General features: G+C 41.3%; 1 protein-coding gene across 12 annotated transcripts in view; it reads left to right on the plus strand.

Annotated features, from left to right (window-relative positions):
* STAU1 (staufen double-stranded RNA binding protein 1) overlaps positions 1-19,936 on the plus strand; it is a 100,052-nt gene that overhangs the window by 35,604 nt on the left and 44,512 nt on the right. For 4 of the 12 annotated variants that reach the window (XM_016194932.2, XM_060185699.1, XM_016194930.2 and 1 more), the window contains 2 exons: positions 15,040-15,329; positions 16,879-17,003. The exons of 6 other annotated variants lie outside the window; for them this stretch is intronic. In XM_016194932.2, coding sequence (XP_016050418.1) covers positions 15,125-15,329; positions 16,879-17,003 — 330 coding nt within the window. In that variant the 5' untranslated portion in view covers positions 15,040-15,124. The remainder of the gene's footprint in view (positions 1-15,039; positions 15,330-16,878; positions 17,004-19,936) is intronic. 2 more of the 12 variants (XM_060185724.1, XM_060185714.1) reach the window with 1 other exon arrangement.

Here is a 19,936-nt window from a genome sequence, read left to right on the forward strand (position 1 = left end):
TTATGACTGGGATCATAGAGCTTGGGAGATGCACGGAGATTTCTCCTTGGACTTTCTGGATTCCCTCTCTCATGTTTCCCGAGGAAAAGGACTACATTTCGCTCCAGGCCATAATTTCATTCTTTATGACCGTGATCGTAGACCTTGGGACATGCATGGGGATTTCCCCTGGGACTTTCTGGACTTCTTCTCAAATGTTTCCCATGGAGAAGGACTACTCTAATTTGAAGAACATTCTCGAGTACCCTGGCAGTTCCCAAGTATGGAGACACGTGGTTAGTTCTACTCTCCTGATTGGATACTTTCTTCGATGGGAAGACACTTTTAAAAATGGGTGCCTGAAGCAATCCAGCAGGAACAGTCAGAAGCACCCTAAATGGAATTTTGAGGACCTTTTTGGACTAGGACGCCCTCCGGAGATTCTTAATCCTACATGGTGAGATCTTGATAATCTGGTTCAAGTTGCGTTTCATAAGAAAATGATTTGAATGATTGAATTTTTGTTTGACATTGACTTAAAAAAAAAATGCTGGACGCAGCCATGATTTCTAGAGACATCCAGAAACAATGCAAAAAATTGTTTTTTCCCTCCTTTGATTTCTCTTTTACGTCTTGACATAAATCTGAAACATTTAATCCTGAAAACTGTATGAGTTATGGGTGGGGCAGATAGTGCAATGATTATGTTAATTATTCTCATGCCTGAGGCTTTTAACTGTGGTTCTTCTGTTTACCTTTCCACATTTTATTGAGTTTAAACTGTTTAAACAACCTTAAAATCATACTAGAAAGGACTTCCAATTATAATGGAGTTATCAATTATAGTAAACTTCTAATCTGCTACAAGTTTTGTTTGACAAATAAGTGAATTTCAGCTGTCAAAGTCTTCACATAAAAAAGCATCTACTCAAATGAAATTCCCGGAAATCCATTTGGACCCGTTCTCTGACATCGCCCCCGGAAACCAATGATGTGACCTGGCACGACCTGAAGAAACAGATTCACAGACTCGAAAGCTCACTCTCTACAGAAAAGCAGAATTCTGGTGGCCAACATTCCCCATCGAGACAGACGTGCAGCGTTTCATCCTCTGGCATTTTCTTCTGTGGTCAGCTACTTTGGACTGACACCTCCATCGGACTTACTGGTACACACAGCTGTGTTTCTCAAAGACTAACTTCAGCCAATTGCCTTGAGACTTTATAGACCATGTCCCCTCGCCTGCAGGCTTTGTCCCAGAGGCAACAAGCTCCCCCTCCTTATTAGGTTATGCCCACAGAGGCATGAAGCGCCCCAAGAGGCAAGAGATGCCCACAGAGACAAGAAACGCCCTTTGAGGCAAGAGATGCCCCCAGAGACATGAAGCGTTCCCAGAGACAAGAAATGCCCTTTCGCCTGCTAGGCCTTGCCCTTTGAGGCAAGAAAAGCTCTCCTTGGCATCACACTGGTTATTGCTGCTCGCCTATTTTGTTTTCCATGTCTTATGCCAGTTCTTTTGAAAACGCCTGTATGATATACGTTTCTGTTCACCCTACAATGGCCATTAGTTAAAAAGAAAGGGGGAATTGTTGGTATGCATGAGACCCCTTCTGTTTCATTTGGTTTAAATCCCCCCTGCTTAACACTATTCTATTTACATAACCACTTCATTCTATTTATATAACCGCTGTTAACAAGTACCTCCCTCCAGGGCATTGGTTCAATCCCCACTGTTTCATGATATGTTTTTGCTCCACCCCCCCTCCTTGTCACACCCTGATCCTCTCCTTGTCACACTCTGATTGTCACCAGTCACTTTTCTCTCCACCCTCTCTATGTCACACCCTGTTTCCACCCTACTTGGCAAGTATATATAAAGACAGCATTGTGAGTTTTAGAGTACTGTACCTTGAGTTTAGCTTAGCTCGTCTTAGATTGTGCTGCGTCCTGCATGAATAAAGAGATACTGCGTACAGCTCAACTATGAGTCCCTGATCGTCTGTTACCTGCCCGTGAAGCCAGCCCGGCGAAAACAACATAACCTGTCGAAAACAACCTAACCCGTCGAAAACGACACTGGCTCAAATCCCTGTTAGAGCCCCCGACTCCCCAACCTGCAGGGGAGTCGCTTCACAGGCGGTGAAGCAGGTCTGCAGGTGTCTATCTTTCTCTCCTCTCTCTGTCTCCCCTCCTCTCTCCATTTCTCTCTGTCCTCTCCAACAATGACATCATCATCAACAACAATAATAACTACAACAATAAAACAAGGGCAACAAAAGGGAAAATAAATATATTTAAAAAAAAAAATCTCAGGGGAGTCCCATGGTAGCGCAGTGGGTTAAGTGCAGGTGGCACAAAGTGCAAGGACCCACATAAGGATCCTGGTTGGAGTCCCCGCCTCCCCACCTGTAGGGGAGTCATTTCACAAGTGGTGAAACAGGTCTTCACGTGTCTATCTTTTTCTCCCCCTCTGTCTTCCCCATCTCTCTCCATTTCTCTCTTTCCTGTCCAACAGTGATGACGACAACAACAGTAACTACAACAATAAAACAAGGGCTTGAAAAATTCATGTTAAGTGAAATAAGTCAGAAACAGAAGGATGAATATAGGATGATCTCACTCTCAGGCAGAAGTTGAAAAACAAGATCAGAAAAGAAAACACAAGTAGAACCTGAAATGGGATCGGCGTATGGCACCAAAGTAAAAGGCTCTGGGGTGGGTGGGCGGAGAGAATACAGATCCAAGAAGGATGACAGAGGACCTAATGGGGTTTGTATTGTTATATGGAAAACTGGTAAATGTTATGCATGTACAAACTATTGTATTTACTGTTGAATGTAAAACATTAATTCCCCAATAAAGAAATTAAAAAAAAAAAAAATCAAGGGCAACAAAAAGGAATAAATAAATATTAAAAAAAACTCAGGACGAATTTGTAGTCATCATGATGAATTTAGATAATTTATTTATTTTTAGGAGAGAGAGTAGAACCAGAGCATAACTTTGGCATGTATAATGCCAGTGATCAAACTCAGGACCTCAAGCTTGACAGCCCAGTGCTTTATCCACTGTGCTACATCCTGGGCCACAATCTTTTTCATCTAAAAGACTGTTACTATGCATCAGATGTCTTTTGTTTTAGCTGTCAGATTGCTAAACAGATTTTGTCAGATATCCTACTACTAAGTGCTTTGGGGAAACTAAGACAGTGGGTTGCCAAAATTTGGATGTGTAGTTGCTATCCAAGTAGGGAGTAGAACTGAAAGACACAATTCAGAAATTTATTCTGATTTCATTTAGTTGTTTCACTACTTAGAAGAAAGGCTGGTTTCTTATTAATAAGGTCTTGGTGGTGGTCTCGTTTGCATGAAGACAGTGATAATTGCAGTTGTGTTTCTAGGTAGATGGCATGTGGTTGTAAACTATACTTTGCCCTTTGTGAAAGGAAAAGCCTGTTAACTTGTGCTGAAATGAAGAAACCCCATTGTAGTTACACAGTACTGGTCTGAAAGTTTCTAGCAAAGGGCTGGTGAAATAGCTCTCTCAGATAGTGCACTGCTTTGCCATGTGTGTGACCCAGCTTTGAACATGGGCTCTCTCTGCCTCTCTTACTTCTTTGTCTCTATCAAAAACAAACATCAAGCAAAACAAACAAAAAAAAACTCCCGCAAATTATGAGTAGATACTCACTTTGTTTGCCTTAGAACATTTTTTGGTGTGTGTTTTATAAGTTTGGGTAAAAATAAAGCCTGAAACATTTATTATTTGATAGGACAGAGAAATTGAGAGGGTGCGGTGGATAGAGGAGAGACACCTGCAGCACTGCTTCACTGCTTTTCACTTGCTTTTGGTAACATGTGCACTCAGCCAGGTGTGCCTCTGCCTGCCCCCTATAAGTTTAGATTTTAAAAGTATGTCCTTATTTATGAAAAAAAGAGTTTGATCATCTTAAAGAACTTCTCCCCTGGGAAAGTGAAGATATAGGGAGGTGCTAAGGTTTCAAGGCAGAGATATAATATTTGCAAGTTGTTAGTTTTTCTTTATTCCCTTTTTGTTGCTCTTGTTGTTTTATTGTTGTTGTTGTTATTGTTGTTGTTGGATAGGACAGAGTAAATGGAGAGAGAAGGGGAAGACGGGAGGAGAGAAAGAGAGACATCTACAGACCTGCTTCACCGCCTGTGAAGTGACTCCCCTGCAGGTGGGAAGCCGGGGGTTCGAACCAGTGTCCTTACACAGGTCCTTCCGCTTTGAGCCACATGTGCTTAACCTGATGCACTACCACCTGACTCCCACAACTTTGTTAGTCTTACAGAGGTTAAAAAAATTTTTTTTTGTCAACTTAGTACAGAGTACAGTGGTGATATATATATATTTTTAATTTTATTATTTATTGGATAGAGACAGAAATCAAGAGGGAAGGGAGGAGATAGAGAGACAGCTGCAGTCCTGCTGGACTGCTCATGAAGCTTCATCTCTGGATGTGGCGATGAGGGCTTGAGCCTGGCTTGTTGCGCATGGTTACATGTCCACTCAACTGAGTGTGTCACCATCCAGCCCCCTATTGGGAATAAATTTTTAAAATATTATTGAGTGGAGGGAGTTGGGCTGTAGCGCAGCGGGTTAAGTGCAGGTGGCGCAGAGCGCAAGGACTGGCATAAGGATCCCAGTTCAAGCCTCCAGCTCCTCACCTGCAGGGGAGTCGCTTCACAGGCGGTGAAGCAGGTCTGCAGGTGTCTATCTTTCTCTCCCCCCTGTCTTCCCCTCCTCTCTCCATTTCTCTCTGTCCTATCCAACAACGACTATAAGAGCAACAAATGGAAATAAGTAAATATTACAAAAAAAATTATTGAGTGGAATTAATGGTTTACAGTAAATACAGTTGTTGATACATGTGTAAAATTTCTCAATTTTCTGCAAAACATTCACCAGTGTAGTCCCTCCCTCTACCATTATGCCCCAGGACCTGAAAGTGTGTCCCCCCCATAATGTCTTTTAGGATGACAATAAGTTAGTTCTCTTTTAGGAGGTGGTTCTTTAAATGTACCACTCAATGCCTACATTTGTTTGGAAAGAAAATCTTTCACTGTCCATCTGACACTGTTCTAAATGTAAGAGGGGCCCCCACATGTAGTAACCTGTACTGGATGCAAACAGTATGGGTTGTTTCCAGATTTATATTTGAGTTATATTTTTGCTTGCAAGTGATTGTACTTCATCGGTATTACTTGTCCTGTTTCTTTCTCATTGAACACTAATGATGTTTTTTGTCTCTTTGGCTATATTTCTTTTGCTGCCAGGGCTTTACTGAGCCTCCATATATGCTCCTAGTGCTGTGTCTGTCTCCCCGTCATCCTCCCTCATCTACCCTCCAGATTGAGGGGGGGAGACACCCAGTACTACTGCACTGCTTCCCCAGTGCATGGTGTTTCCAGGTAGTTGTTGAGGGCTCAAGACCTGGTTCTGCACGTGTTAAAGTGTGTGTTAAAATTTACTAGGTGTGGGGGTCGGGTGGTAGCACAGAGGGTAAAGCACACATGGTATAAAGCACAGGGACCAGTGTACGGACCCTAGTTCAAACTCCCCCCATCTGCAGGGGGGGTCGCTTCACAGGTGGTGAAGCAGGTCTGCAGGTGTCTATCCTTCCCCTCCTCTCTTGATTTCTCTCTGTCCTATCTAACAACGACATCAGTAACAACAATAACCACAACAATGATAAGACAACAAAAGGGAAAATAAATAAATAAATAAATACTTAATAAATAAATAATAAAAGAATTTACTAGGTGTGCTATCTTCCTGGTTATACATATTTTTTGTTTTTCTTTTTTTCCAGAGCACTGCACAGCTTTGGCTTCTAGTGGTGCTGGGGATTGAACTAGGGACCTAGGAGCTTTAGATGTGAAAGTCCTTTTGCATAACCACCATGTTGTTTCTCTGATATATATATTATTGCCTCCAGGGTTATCATTGGGGCTTGGTGCCTGCAGTATGAATCCACTGCTCCTAGAGACCATTTTTTCCCATTTTTGTTGTTGTTGTTGGATACGACAGAGAGAAGTCGAGAAAGGAAGGGAAAACAGGGAGAGAAAGATACCTGCAGAACTGCTTCACCACCTGTGAAGCGACCCCCCCCCCCCCCCCCCGCAGGTGGCTTGAACCAGGATCCTTACGCTCACCCTTGTGCTTTGCACCATGTTGCCCTTGTGGTTTTATTGTTGTAGTTGTTGTTGTTATTGATGTTGTTGTTGGATTGGACAAAGAGAAATGGAGAGAGGAGGGGAAGATGGGGGCAGAGAAAGATAGACACCTGCAGATCTGCTTCTCCGCCTGTGAAAGTGACTCCCCTGCAGGTGGGGAGCCAGGGGCTCGATCCAGGATCCTTATGCTGGTCCTTGTGCTTTGCACCTTGTGTGCTTAACCCAGTGTGCTACCACCCGACTCATATATTAAGGAACTGTTTATTATTATGTAATTTGATGCATGGACTATTGTTGAACACCATTTACTTGACATTGACTCTTTCTTTGTAGGTTATTGTGTAGGATAGTGACTGTCATATTTCTGTACTTACTGCTTCCCTATCTTCAGATGTTTGGAATCAGTGAATTGATATTTTCAGGGAGCAGGGGTTGGTGGGTGCTTGTATGGTGGTGGTATCGGTGTGAATTATTTGCAATTGTATGTAATCATAGTGTAACTAGCAAGCTCACCAGGTAGGTAGCAGTGCTTGCTATATGTGCAGCCTGGGTTTAAGCCCTAGCACCACACAGAAATGCACTAGGGGAAACGCTGGTGCTCTGGTGTCTCTCCTTTTGGTTTCTCTCTGAAATAAAGAGAATGGTAAAGTTTGGCCTAGGAGTAGTGGAATTGTGCATTTGCTAGGCCAAGTGAATAAAGAGGGGGAAGAAGAGGAAAAGGAGAAAGGGAATCAGAAAAGGATTCTATTTTTTTTAATTTATTTTTTGGTTTAAACAATTCAAGGTTTATAAGGATGACACAGGGATAAAGAACAAATATCTAGGTACTGTAAAATAGATAATTATCAGTGCACATGGTGCAAAGTGCAAGGACCGGCCTAAGGATCCCCATGTGAGCCCACAGCTCCCCACTTGCAGGCGAGAGTCACTTCATAAGCGGTAAAGCAGGTCTGCAGGTGTCTATCTTCCTATCCCCTCACTGTCTTCCTCATCTCTCTCCATTTCTCTCTGTCCTATCTAACAATGATGACATCAATAACAACAACAATAATAACTATAACAACAAAAAACAGGGGCAACAAAAAGGGAAAATAAATAAATAAATATTAAGAAAAAAAGGTAATTATCAGCTGGGATTGAGAACATGATAGCCCAGAAAGTATGTAAATCAGTTACCAGGAATTCAGCCCCAGTCTTCCTTCCTTTTCTTTTCTTTTCTTTTCTTTTCTTTCTTTAAAATTGTCTTTATTTATTTATAGGATAGAGACACCCAGAAATCGAAAGGGAAGGGAATGATAGGGAGGGAGAGAGACAGAGAGACACCTGCAGACCTGCTTTACCACTTGCAAAGCTTTCCCTCTGCAGGTGGGGACGGGGGGCTTGAACCTGGGTCCTTGCACATTGTATGTAACACGTGCTCAACCAGGTGCACCACCACCTGCCCCCCTTTTCTTTTCTTTTCTTTTCTTTTTTCTTTTCTTTTCTTTTTCTTTCTTTTTATTGTCATCATCTTTTTTCTTTTTCTTTTCTTTTCATTTTATTTACAAAAAGCAAACACTGACAAAACCATAGGTAGGATAAGAGGGTACAACTCCACACAATTCCCACCATCAGAAATCCGAATCCCTACCCCTCCCCTCCCCTGATAGCTTTCTTATTCTTTAACCCTCTGGGAGTATGGACCCAAGGTCATTGTGGGGTGCAGGAGGTGGAAGGTCTGGTTTCTGTAATTGTTTCCCTGCTGAACATGGGTGTTGACAGGTCGATCCACACCCCCAGCCTGCCTCTCTCTTTCCCTAGTGGGGCGGGGTTCTGGGGAATCAGAGCTCCAGGACAGTTGGTGGGTTTGTCTGTCCAGGGAAGTCTGGTTGGCATCATACTAACATTTGGAACCTGATTAGCCACAGTTGTCATCGTTGCAGTCAGTTGCAAGTCTAGAGTGTCTTGGGAAACCTTAGCTAGAGTCACCGTGTCCCACAGAAAGTCCCGGGATATCAGGAGTAAGAGTCGGCCAGGTCATGAGAAAGGTAACTAGCAAGGTTAAAATTTATGTGTGTCCAAATGCTGGCAGAGAAAAGGATTTTAGAGCTAACTGTTGAATGTAATGAAATGATATGGCTGGGGGCCGGCGGTATTGCAGCGGGTTACGTGCAAGGACAGGCGTAAGAATTGTGGTTCAAGCCCCTTGCTTCACAGGCGGTGAAGCAAGTCTGCAGGTATCTGTATTTATCTCCTCCTCTCTGTCTTCCCTCTCTCTCTTGATTTCTCACTGTCCTATCCAACAACGACAACAACAATAATAATAACAATGAAAAACCACAAGGGCAACAAAAGGGGAAAAAATAGCCTCCAGGAGCAGTGGATTAGTAGTGCAGGCACTGAGCCCCAGCAATAACCCTGAAGACAAAATAAGTAAATAAATACATAATAAAATTTATTAAAAAAAAAGAAATGATACGGCTATCCCAGGTGTATTCAGTGTTATTGTAGGAATAGTCATTTATTCTTTAACATTGTTTGTTTATTTTGAACCTTTAACATTAATTGGTTTGATGAGGTTTCTCCAAGAGTGGAGCGTCTCAAAAACTAAATTATATAGATTATTGATTGCATAAAGATCTTTTTCTTAAGTCTTTGAGGGAAAGCCTAACAAGTAGATTTTCTCCAAAGTTTGAGTTGGTACAGCTGGCCATATTAATTGGGTTCACATGCAGTAGACACATACTAAATTTTTACTGAAGTTGCTGTTGACACAACTAGTTCTCTATCTTGGCATGGACCTGGTTTACTACTTTGTATCTATGTACTGACACTCCATAAAGTGTAATGAAGGATTTGGAAGGGAATATATTTGGTGCAATGTGACTTTTTTCTGTTTTATTTCTTGTGTTGAGGATTGATTCTAAGACCCCTATATATATGTGGAGAGTGGAGTATGTGCTCTACTATTGCAACATATTCCTAACTATGTTTCTTTTCTTTTTAAAAATACATCTTGCTTGGTAACACTCATTTGTTACAAAAGGATATGTTATATTGACTATATGAAAGTAAAGATACTTCTTTAAAGTGTATTTAATGCAGTTAAGTAATGTATATTGAGGCCAGGAAATTCTCAGTGGGTAGAGTACATACCTTACCATGCACAACAACCTGTATTTGGTTACCGTCACCGCATTGGAACACCATGGGCAGCACCAAGGGAACGACATGGGTTATGGAATAGTGCTTTGGTGTCTCTCTCCCACCCCTCTAAAAATGTATTGAATAGAATAACAATTGGACTTGAGCCAGCACAGCAATATCACACGTGCAGGAGGCACTGGCTTCATTCACTGGCACTGCATTAAAACTGAACAGCAACAGAAAGGACGAGCTAAATTCAGGAGAGTATGTGGTTTGTTATTGTGTGTAACCCTGGTTCCAGCCTGGCCCCCACCATATTGGGTGAAGGTTTGGTACTTGGTGTCTTTTTCTCCCTTTCTGTCTCTCTCTTTTTAAAAAATATTTTATTTATTCCTTTTTGTTGCCCTTGTTTGATTATTGTAGTTATTATTGTTGTTGGATAGGACAGAGAGAAATGGAGAGAGATGGGGAAGACAGGGGGATGGAAAGATAGACACCTGCAGACCGGCTTCACCACCTGTGAAGCGACTCCCCCTGCAGGTGGGGAGCCGGGGGCTTAAACCAGGATCCTTAAGCTGGTCCTTGCGCTTCGCGCCACCTGCCTTAACCTTTCTGTCTCTTTTTTCTTGAAAAGACGAGTCCTTAAACAAAACAGAAGTAAGCAAACTTTTAAAACTTGTGAGATGCGAATTGTGGTGGTTATTTTGGGAGGTGGGAGATTGGGGATATAGAACTTTGGTTGTGGGAGTGGTGTGGAACTGTTACTTTGGTAGCAAACTGTTAGTAACAAATAAAAAATATCTTAAAAAAGCCAAGGCCTTAAGGAATAAATTTGCTCATTGAGAATTACTATTGTTTTTAAATATATTTTATTTTATTTATTCATAAGAATGGGAGGTTGGTGGGCGGTAGCGCACTGGGTTAAGCATACATACAGCAGAGCACAAGCGTAAGGATCCCTGTTCGAGCCCCCAGCTCTCCAGACCTGCAGGGTCACTTCACAAGTGGTGAAGCAGGTCTGCAGTGTCTTATCTTTCTCTCCTCTCTGTCTTCCCCCCCTCTCTCGAGTTCTGTCTGTCTTGTCTAACAGCAGCAGCAGCAGCAGCAGCAGCAGCAACAACAGCAATGGAAAAAAGAACCCCACCAGGAGCTGTGGATTTGTAGTGTAGGCATGGAGCCCCAGTGATAACCCTGGAGGCAGAAAAAGGGGAGGGGAGAGGATTAGAGAGAATTAGAGATACTGGTATATGTATAGCAAGGGGTCGAACTCAGGACCTCATGCTTTAGAGTCCGGTGCTCTATCCTATGCTACCTTCCAGATTGTGAGAACCACTGCTTTAGATTGTCTTTTCAGACAAGATACATAGAAGTGTTAAGTTTACAAATGACTAAAATTTTATTAGAACAAGAATCCTACTTACTGGATTTTATTGTTGTTCATGTTGGAAAATAAAAGTGTAGGGGTTCAGGTAGTAGCGCACCAGGTTAAGCACACATGGTGCAAATCGCAAGGACCGGCTTTAGGATCCTGGTTCGGGCCCTCGGCTCCCCACCTGCAGGGGGCTCACTTCCCAAGGGTGAAGCAGGTCTGCAGGTGTCTGTTTTTCTCCTACCCCCCTCTCAATTTCTCTCTGTCCTGACCAGCAACATCATCAATGGCAATAATAGCAATAACAGCAACAAACAAGGACAACAAAATGCAAAAAAAAAAAAAAAAAGGCCTCCAGGAGCAGTGGATTCATAGTATAGGCACTGAGCCCCAGCAATAACCCTGGAGGTGAAAAAAAAGAAAAGAAAAACGTGTAAGTGGCCAGGCATCAGTGCACAGCGCACTTGGTTAAGCACACACACTACAGTGTGCAAGGACCCAGGTTCAAGTCCTTCGCTATCCCTCCACCTTAAGGGAGAAAGTTTCATGGGTGGTGAAGTAGAGCTGCAGGAGTCTATTGCTGTCCCTCTTTGTCTCTTGTCTCCTCTTCCTCTCTTAATTTCTCTCCTGTCTCTATCTAGTAATAAATAATTTTTATACATTTATTTATTTTTATTCCCTTTTGTTGCCCTTGTTTTATTGTAGTTATTATTGTTATTGATTCTGTTGTTGTTGGATAGGACAGAGAGAAATGGAGAGAGGAGGGAAAGACGGGGAGAGAAAGACAGACACCTGCAGACCTGCTTCACCGCTTGTGAAGCGACTCCCCTGCAGGTGGGGAACTGGGGACTCGAACTGGGATCCTTATGTCACCTGTGCGTAACCTGCTGCACTGCCGCCCGACTCCCAATAAATAATTTTTATTAGCTTTATTTATTGGATAGAGACAGAAATTGAGAGGGAAGGGGGAAGTAGAAAGGGAGAGAGAGAGACAACTGCAGCACTGCTTCACCACTTACAAAGTTTTCCTCCTGCAGGTGGGGACAGGGACTTGAACTTGGGTTCTTGCACATTGTAACAGGTGTAAATAATTTTTTTCTAAAGTTAAAAAAAGCGAATCTGGCAGTAGCACAGTGGATTAAGCACACATGGTGCAAAGCACAAAGACTCGATAAGAATCCCGGTTTGAGCCCCCGGCTCCCCACCTACAGGGGAGTTGCTTCACAAGCGGTGAAGCAGCTCTGCAGGTGTCTGTCTTTCTCTCCCCATCTCTGTCTTCCCCTCCTCTCTGTTTCTCTCTGCCCTATCCAACAACAACAACAATAATAACAACAGTGATGGACAATAAGGGCAACAAAGGGGAAAAAGTGGGCTCCAGGAACAGTGGATTCATGGTGCAGGCACCTAGTCCTAGCAAAAATCCTGGAGGTAGGGGGGGAAAAAAACTAAAAATAAAGACATATTAGGCACACACCGTTATTTGTTTTATGAGATTTGTTTATAATTTAGGATTATTTATTTCATTAGTAATGAGAGAGAGGCTGAGAAACCCAGAGTACTCTGGTACATGCTTCCTTGGGCTGAAACTTGGAACTTCATGCTTGAGAGGCCAGTCCAGTATCTGCTATGTTACTTTCTAGCCCTTTGTTTATAAGCGGGACATAAGTGATATGTCTGACACATGTGATGCTGGGGATCTGACTTGGGAGCTCTTGTTTTAGAGTCCAGCACTATCCATTGTGCCAACTTCTGGGCCACTCAGTTAAGACAGATAAATTATTTTTTATTTGCAGTTTTGAACTACTTAAAAATTTTTTTAAAAAAATATTTATTTATTCCTTTTCGTTGCCCTTGTTTTACTGTTGTAATCATTATTATTATTGATGTCATCATTGTTGTTGGATAGGACAGAGAGAAGTGGAGAGAGGAGGAGGAGACAGAGGGTGAGAGAGACAGACACCTGCAGACCTGCTTCACTGCTTGTGAAGCGACTCCCCTGCAGGTGGGGAGCCAGGGGCTCCAAGCGGGATCCTTACCCAGGTCCTTGTGCTTTGCGCCACGTGCGCTCCACCCCCTGCGCTACCGCCCGACTCCTTTTAAATTTCTTTATTGGGGGATTAATGTTTTACACTTAACAGTAAACACAATAGTTTGTACATGCATAGCATTTCCCAGTTTTCCACATAACAGTACAACCCCCACTAGGTCCTCTGTCATCCTTCTTGCTGAACTACTTGTTTTAATCAACTGTTACAGAGATGCAACTTCTTCAAGTGAGCTAGAGATGAACATTTTTGAGGCAGTGTTACTAAAAGCTTGTTCGCTCTCTTTTTCAGCCACTGAGAAAACTATATTATGTCTGTGACTGGAAATGTTGGCAGCAGGCCTGCTATAGACAACATCAGCCAAAAGTGATCCCTTTGGGCCCCACCCTTTCTAAGTTTAGTTTATTCATTCTGATTCTCAGACCCACATAGGGTCTGGGCCTTTCTGGATTGTGCTTTTGGCTTATCTTTTGACTTTGTGTTTTGTTGGTGCTGTGAAGTAGTCAGTATACTATAAATGATTTTTTTTAACTTCAAGATAGAGTCTTGAAAGAGTAGAAGAGTGGAGAAGGGATGGCGAAGTGGAGGGGAAGACTTGAAAGAAAAAAATACATTTTTGGCAGCTAAAGGAAACAAAAACAATGAAACAAGGTCATGACTGACTTCTGAATTCTTCTGGGCTTGTCTAGACACTGGCAATTTGTTAAGATCACTTCTTAGATTTTTAGAATTGCCTCTTTTGTTCTCATTCCAAAAGTAAATTTTTAGTTATAATATTTGTGATTTGGTTGAATAAGGTAATGTTTATTACTCTGTTACCTAAACATATTTTAGTTGGATTACGTATTTGTGATTTTGAGATTGTTGTTCTGTTTGCTCTCAACAGGAGAGTCCGGATTCTTCAAATGACTTACTCTTGGCATCTGTCTCTTTCTAGATGTCCAGCATTAATTAAAAACCATTTTGATTGAGAGAGTTTAAATTTGTATAAGTTGATTACTAATTTCTGCTGTGGTTGGCTAATTCTGTTCTTTGTTGTTACTGGCGATTCTTGCCTACTTTTAACTCATAGCTGTAGTTTCTTGAAGGATGGCTACAGTGAAAACTGTTCTTAAGAAATTTAGTTGCATTTATTGATACAAATAATGCCTTTGGAATTTACAAGATAAAGTAAACAATTTCTGCTGTCAGACATTTCATCCCTACCTTGCCCCCTTTTTCTTACTGAATTTGTCCCTCTTCATCTTTTCCACTTTGTGTTTAATGGCACAGATACCGTAAACTATTCTTTGCTATTCAGATAATCTCTCAGTCATGAGAAATGGCACAGCCACTTGATATGTGGGCATGACAGTTTTATCCTTAAGGTCTGTAACAAATCTCTTAGAAAGGTCTCAGCAAACATGTTAGGAGAATGGACCTGTATCATCATAAGAAAAAGGAAACAACAGAAGTGAGAAATTCCTCCCTTTGTCCAGTCAACTTTTTTCTTTTTCTTTTTTTATAAGCATTGAGACAGAAAGAAATTAGGGAAGAGGGGGTGAGGGAAGATGGAGAGAGAGAGAGAGAGAGAGAGAGAGAGAGAGAGACAGAGAGAGACAGAGAGACACCGACCTATAGCACTGCTTCACTACTTATGAAGCTTTTCCCCTGCAGGTGGGGACAGGGGGCTTGAACCTGGGTCCTTGTGCTTTGTAATGTGTATGCTTAACCAGTTGTGCTACCACTCAGCCCCTTGTTTATTCAACTTTAAGGAAAACTGTAGTGACCCTGAAGTGGAAGCTTTGTTCATACTCATATTCATATGTGAATGTAGCTTGCTTCTGGCATCTTTAGAGACCAGAAATCTGTACCATCTCTCACATATTATCAGAAATTTCATCATATTTAAAAATTTGTGTTTTTAATACAGACTGCAGCTTCCAATTATAATTTTTTTGGAAGAAGTGCCAGAGATTGAACCCTTGTATTTGTGAGTTACGTGCTCTACCACTGAGCTATATTCCCTGTCCCTGCAGTGCTTTAGATGGAGTATTATTCCATAATGATTCTGCTCATAAATTGAACATGCCAGAGCATGTTCTCAGTCAAGATGATTTTTAATTAAAGCTGAATATCTAGAAAGAGACAGATGATAAACACAGAGAAGAAACCAGGCCCTGGGAACTTACTGAATAACAAGTAATTTTTTAATCACAGTAGCTACATGCTCAACATGGCTATTTTCATATTTAAATAGGTGCCACCAACTTTGACTAAATATTAGCAATTACTTATCTCCTCTATAATTTACCTTTTTATTTTCTTTCCTTACAACTTTTAGGTAGAACTTTAGACTTCATAGCACTGAATTAACCTGCACTGAAAAGCTGTTTACCTGCAGTTGTTCACTTTTGTTGAAAGTGACCATGTCTCAAGTTCAAGTGCAAGTTCAGAACCCATCTGCCGCTCTTTCAGGGAGCCAAATACTGAACAAGAACCAGTCTCTTCTCTCACAGCCTTTGATGAGTATTCCTTCTACTACTAGCTCTCTGCCCTCTGAAAATGCAGGTAGACCTATTCAAAACTCTGCTTTACCCTCTGCATCTATTACATCCACCAGTGCAGCTGCAGGTAAGCGTATGAAACCAAGTGTCTTCTGTTTCAAATGTTTTCTTAGTCTGTTTTCTGATCTTATAAGTAGATTACAGATGTAGGGAACTTACAGATCTACCTGCAAGAAGCAGAAGAAAGCAAAGCATTACCTCCCATGCTTCTTTGTTGTAAATTGTGTTAATGGAGCCTCAGTTGACAGACCATTTCAAAGTGTAAGAAAGAATATGAAAAGTAAACTGTAAAGCCTAGTCCATTTTAAGGTGGTGGCTAGGAGAAAGAATTGAACAACCATTTTGGATGTTCCCAATCATGGGAAAATTCTGCTTTAAAAAAATTATTTCCCATAACTGACAAAGAACTCTTGTATGTGTATGCTTCCTTTTTTGTATTTCTTTATGATTTTATCCCAAGCTAGGTTTACTGGAAAAACAAGAATGTATTGACATTTGTTAATTTTTATTTTGAACAAGTAAGTTTAAGATTCTGAAGTAGTTTTTTGATTGCTATCAGTGAGCACTATTAAGAATTGAACACAGCAGAATTTCTTTAAGTAAGAAAGGTTAGAAGCATTCAGATTTGGCTTTTAGGAAGATCAACTGAAAAATCAATTGAAACTATTTATTAGAAATGACTTGGAACACTTGGGAAACTTTAAATAATCTTCCCAAGCTACCTAAGTTGGCAAGACCAGTTCAACAGGTGGGCTAACAATATAGGTGTCTCCATATGAGAATCACCTTATAACAGATTCTTTTCTACCCTTTCCTTATGCTGTCAGTTTCCTTTGCATTTCCTCATTTGCCCTCTCATGTCTTTTACTTTGTAAATCTGTTCTTAAAATGTTAGCTTTTCCCACTGTCAGCTGCATGGTGTCCATCATGCTACCTCCAGACTTCCTTGACCTGGCTTACCAGATAGATTTCTTGACTTGTCCAGTAGATACAGTTTCCCCCAAATTTACCATTTGACACTGTCTTAAAAGGAAATGGCATAGGCTATTTCAGTCCATTGAAGTCCTTTTTCTTCTAACGTGCTCTTCTATCTACATCCTATTGGCTTTATAAAATTCCACCCACCAAGGCCATTTTATTTCACTTACGTAGTTGTTAGAAATGGGGAAGGTATGAGAGAGAATGGCAGCCTCTGGAGGAAAGATTACGGGGATGCCCCAGGAATGAGAAGTTACCTGATTTGAGAAATGGTATCGGCATATTCCGTTCTCTGAACTAATACAGCTGGTAGCTGCCTCAAAGATTACCACTTTATTCCATTGGTTATAATAGCAGTTCTTCATCTGACTCCAAATCTTGTTTGCCAGCCTGCCTGGTTTAGTTCTATCTGCTCTTTTGAAGACATAGCTCTCCTAGGTTACCTGACTGCAACTTGCACAAAGACCCTAGTTGTCTTTAGACATACTTCCCTAGGGTGGTTTGCAGTTTTGCATCACAGTTACTCTAAAATTCTAGACCTTCAGTTTATTTTATTTTCCCTCTTTTCTCATGTCCCTGGGAGAGCAGCAGTCTCATATACTGCTAGTTGACTTCAATGCTCTTACATTATTTTTCAGTTCCTTCTAACATGGCACACCCCAAAGAGAAAACCCCAATGTGTCTTGTGAATGAGTTAGCCCGTTTCAACAAGATTCAGCCTGAGTATAAGCTTTTGCGTGAGCAAGGTCCAGCTCACTGTAAGGTAAATATTGCCCATACTGCTTGTGCATTTAACCCACTAGGAAATGTTTTCTGTCTTTTTATACTGTCGAAAGTGGTGCTATGATTCAAAATTTGGATTTACAAACTGCCGAGGTTGTGTAAAAAGAGATGTAAAGGCATAGATTATTGGTGAGTCGCTTCTTTTTTCTTCCTTGCCAATGGGTCAAAGAAATGTTTCTTTGGGGGGGGGATATTTGACTTTTAAAACTCCAACTGGTGTGTGGCTTTAGAATTCTGAATGGAGACAATTCTAAGCACCTGTGAACAATTTCTTACGTGTTTTCTAGGCTCTGAGCCTCCTGGCTATAGCCTGCTTCTGATTCTTTCCTGCTTGCTTGCACGTGCGCCTTAGACTGGGCAGTGAGAGGAGGTGGATCAGAAGTCAGTTTTGCCACATTAGAAATCTAGGTAGAAGGTTTGGAGAGTTAGAAATTAGTCTCAAAGTAGTATTTTGGATTGTCTCTGATTTCAGTTATTCTTGTCATTCCATTTACCTTTAGAGATTAAAGATTAATTTGCAGTTTTATTATTTGTCCAGGAATTTAGTCTTTTACATTTGCTGCTATCAGTGTTTGCTTATCTGGCTTGCTTTCTCTTTTACAGCTGTGGTATGAGAGAGATGGAATTGGGCCTCTTGATTTTGATTCTAGTCTTGCAGTAAAGATAATAAAATTAAGAATGAGTTGTCTCTTTATGCTTCATTTTTAAAAAAAGATTTCATTTATTTATTAATTAATGAGAAAGAAGAGAGAAAGAACCAGACATCACCCTGGCATATGTGATGCCGGGGATCGAACTCAGGACCTCATGCTTGAGAGTCCAAAGCCTTATCACTGCACCACCTCCGGACCACTGCTTCATATTTCTTGACTTACAAACCTCAAGGCTTGAATAATAGCAAGTTTCTCCTTTCATTGACTCAAAGTAACATCACCTTAGCATGGACAGTCAGATAGATCTGGGTTTGAATCTTAGTTTTTTACTAGTTGTATGTATGACTTTGGGCAAAATAGTGCTTTTTTACTTTTTTAATAAAATTTTTAAAAAATAATTATTCCCTTTTGTTGCCCTTGCTGTTTATTGTTATAGTTATTATTATTGTTGTTATTGATGTCGTCATTGTTGGATAGGACAGAGAGAAATGGAGAGACGAGGGGAAAAGAGAGAGAGGAGAGAGAAAGACACCTGCAGACCTGCTTCACCGCCTGTGAAGCGACTCCCTTGCAGGTGAGGAGCAGGGGGCTCAAACTGGGATCCTTAAGCCGGTCCTTGTGCTTTGGGCCATGTGCACTTAACCCGCTACGCTACCACCTTACTCCCCAAAATAGTGCTTTTTAAAACCTCAGTTTCCTTGTCTGTAAAATGGAGATAATAATAATGCCTACCAAATAGGCCTCTTATGGGAATTAAGTGAGAGAATACATGTTAAAAGTATGAATCTCGAGGGTTGGGTGGTAGCACAGTGGGTTAAGTGCACATAGTTCAAAGTGCAAGGACACGATGGTTCGAGCCTCCGGCTCCCCACCTGCAGGGGAGTCGCTTCACAGGTGGTGGAGCAGGTCTACAGGTGTCTACCTTTCTCTTCCTCTCTGTCTTCCCCTCCTCTCTCGACTTCTGTCCTATCCAATAACGACATCAACAACGACAATAATAACCACAACAAGGCTAAAACAACAAGGGCAACAAAAGGGGAAAAAATAGCCTCCAGGAGCAGTCATGGTGCAGGCACCAAGCCCCAGCAAATAACCCTGGAGGCAAAAAAAAAAAAGTATGGCTCTCCGGAATCAGATGGTAGTGCAGTGGGTTAAGCGCAGGTGGTGCAAAGTGCAAGGACCGGTGTAAGGTTCCTGGTTCAAGCCCCTGGCTCCCCACCTGCAGGGGAGTCGCTTCACATGTGGTGAAGCAGGTCTGCAGGTGTCTGTCTTTCTCTCCCCCTCTCTGTCTCCTCTCCTCTCTCCACTTCTCTCTGACCTATCCAACAATAACATCAATAACAACAACAAGGGCAACAAAAGGGGATAAATAAACAAAAACTTTAAAAAATGTTTTAAAAAAGTATGGATCTCAATGCCAGGAACTTAGAAAAGGCTTCAGAAGTGGTATTTACTATTATTAAATAAATGTGCAGTTAAGAAAAAGAAATTTCCCAGTCACATAAAACCGATTTTAATATTCTAGAGCACAATTAATACTTAATTTAAATGATGTAACTATTTCATGATTTTTGAAAGACAATTTGTCATTTTCTGTAGTTCTGTTTGTTCTTCAGGACTTTTTTTTTTCAGGCCACACTTTTGGGATTCTTTATTAACTGTTCTGGTATTTTCAAAAATATGTACAGTCTCACTTGAGCTTTTTTTTTTTTTTTTTAATTTATAGCCACGTTTTTTTTGTTCAAACTTACATATTGTTCAAAGAGAAAAAGCCCACCCCTTCTAAGTGATTATTGATACTATTTAAAAAGTTAGAGATCAGCTGCACTTAATTTTATATATCAAAACCAAGATTCCAACCTTGCTACCAACTCCTTCCACACTCAAGACAAAGGTGTAGTTCCAGCACTGAAAGGAGAGAATCCTGGAGAAAGGCAAGACTATTAGTGAAGTTAATGTTTACTTAAAAGTATTTTCCCGGGAGAGTCGGGCGGTAGCGCAGCAGGTTAAGCACACGTGGCGCAAAGCTCAAGGACTGGAGGAAGGATCCCAGTTCAAGCCCCCGGCTCCTCACCTGCAGGGGAGTCGCTTCACAGGCGGTGAAGCAGGTTTCCAGGTGTCTGTCTTTCTCTCCCCCTCTCTGTCTTCCCCTCCTCTCTCCATTTCTCTGTCCTATCCAACAATGACAACAATAATTACAACAATAAAGCAACAAGGGCAACAAAAGGTAATAAATAAATAAATTAATATAAAAAAACAG

Source organism: Erinaceus europaeus, chromosome 1 (assembly GCF_950295315.1).
Source record: "Erinaceus europaeus chromosome 1, mEriEur2.1, whole genome shotgun sequence".
Lineage (NCBI taxonomy): Eukaryota > Metazoa > Chordata > Mammalia > Eulipotyphla > Erinaceidae > Erinaceus > Erinaceus europaeus.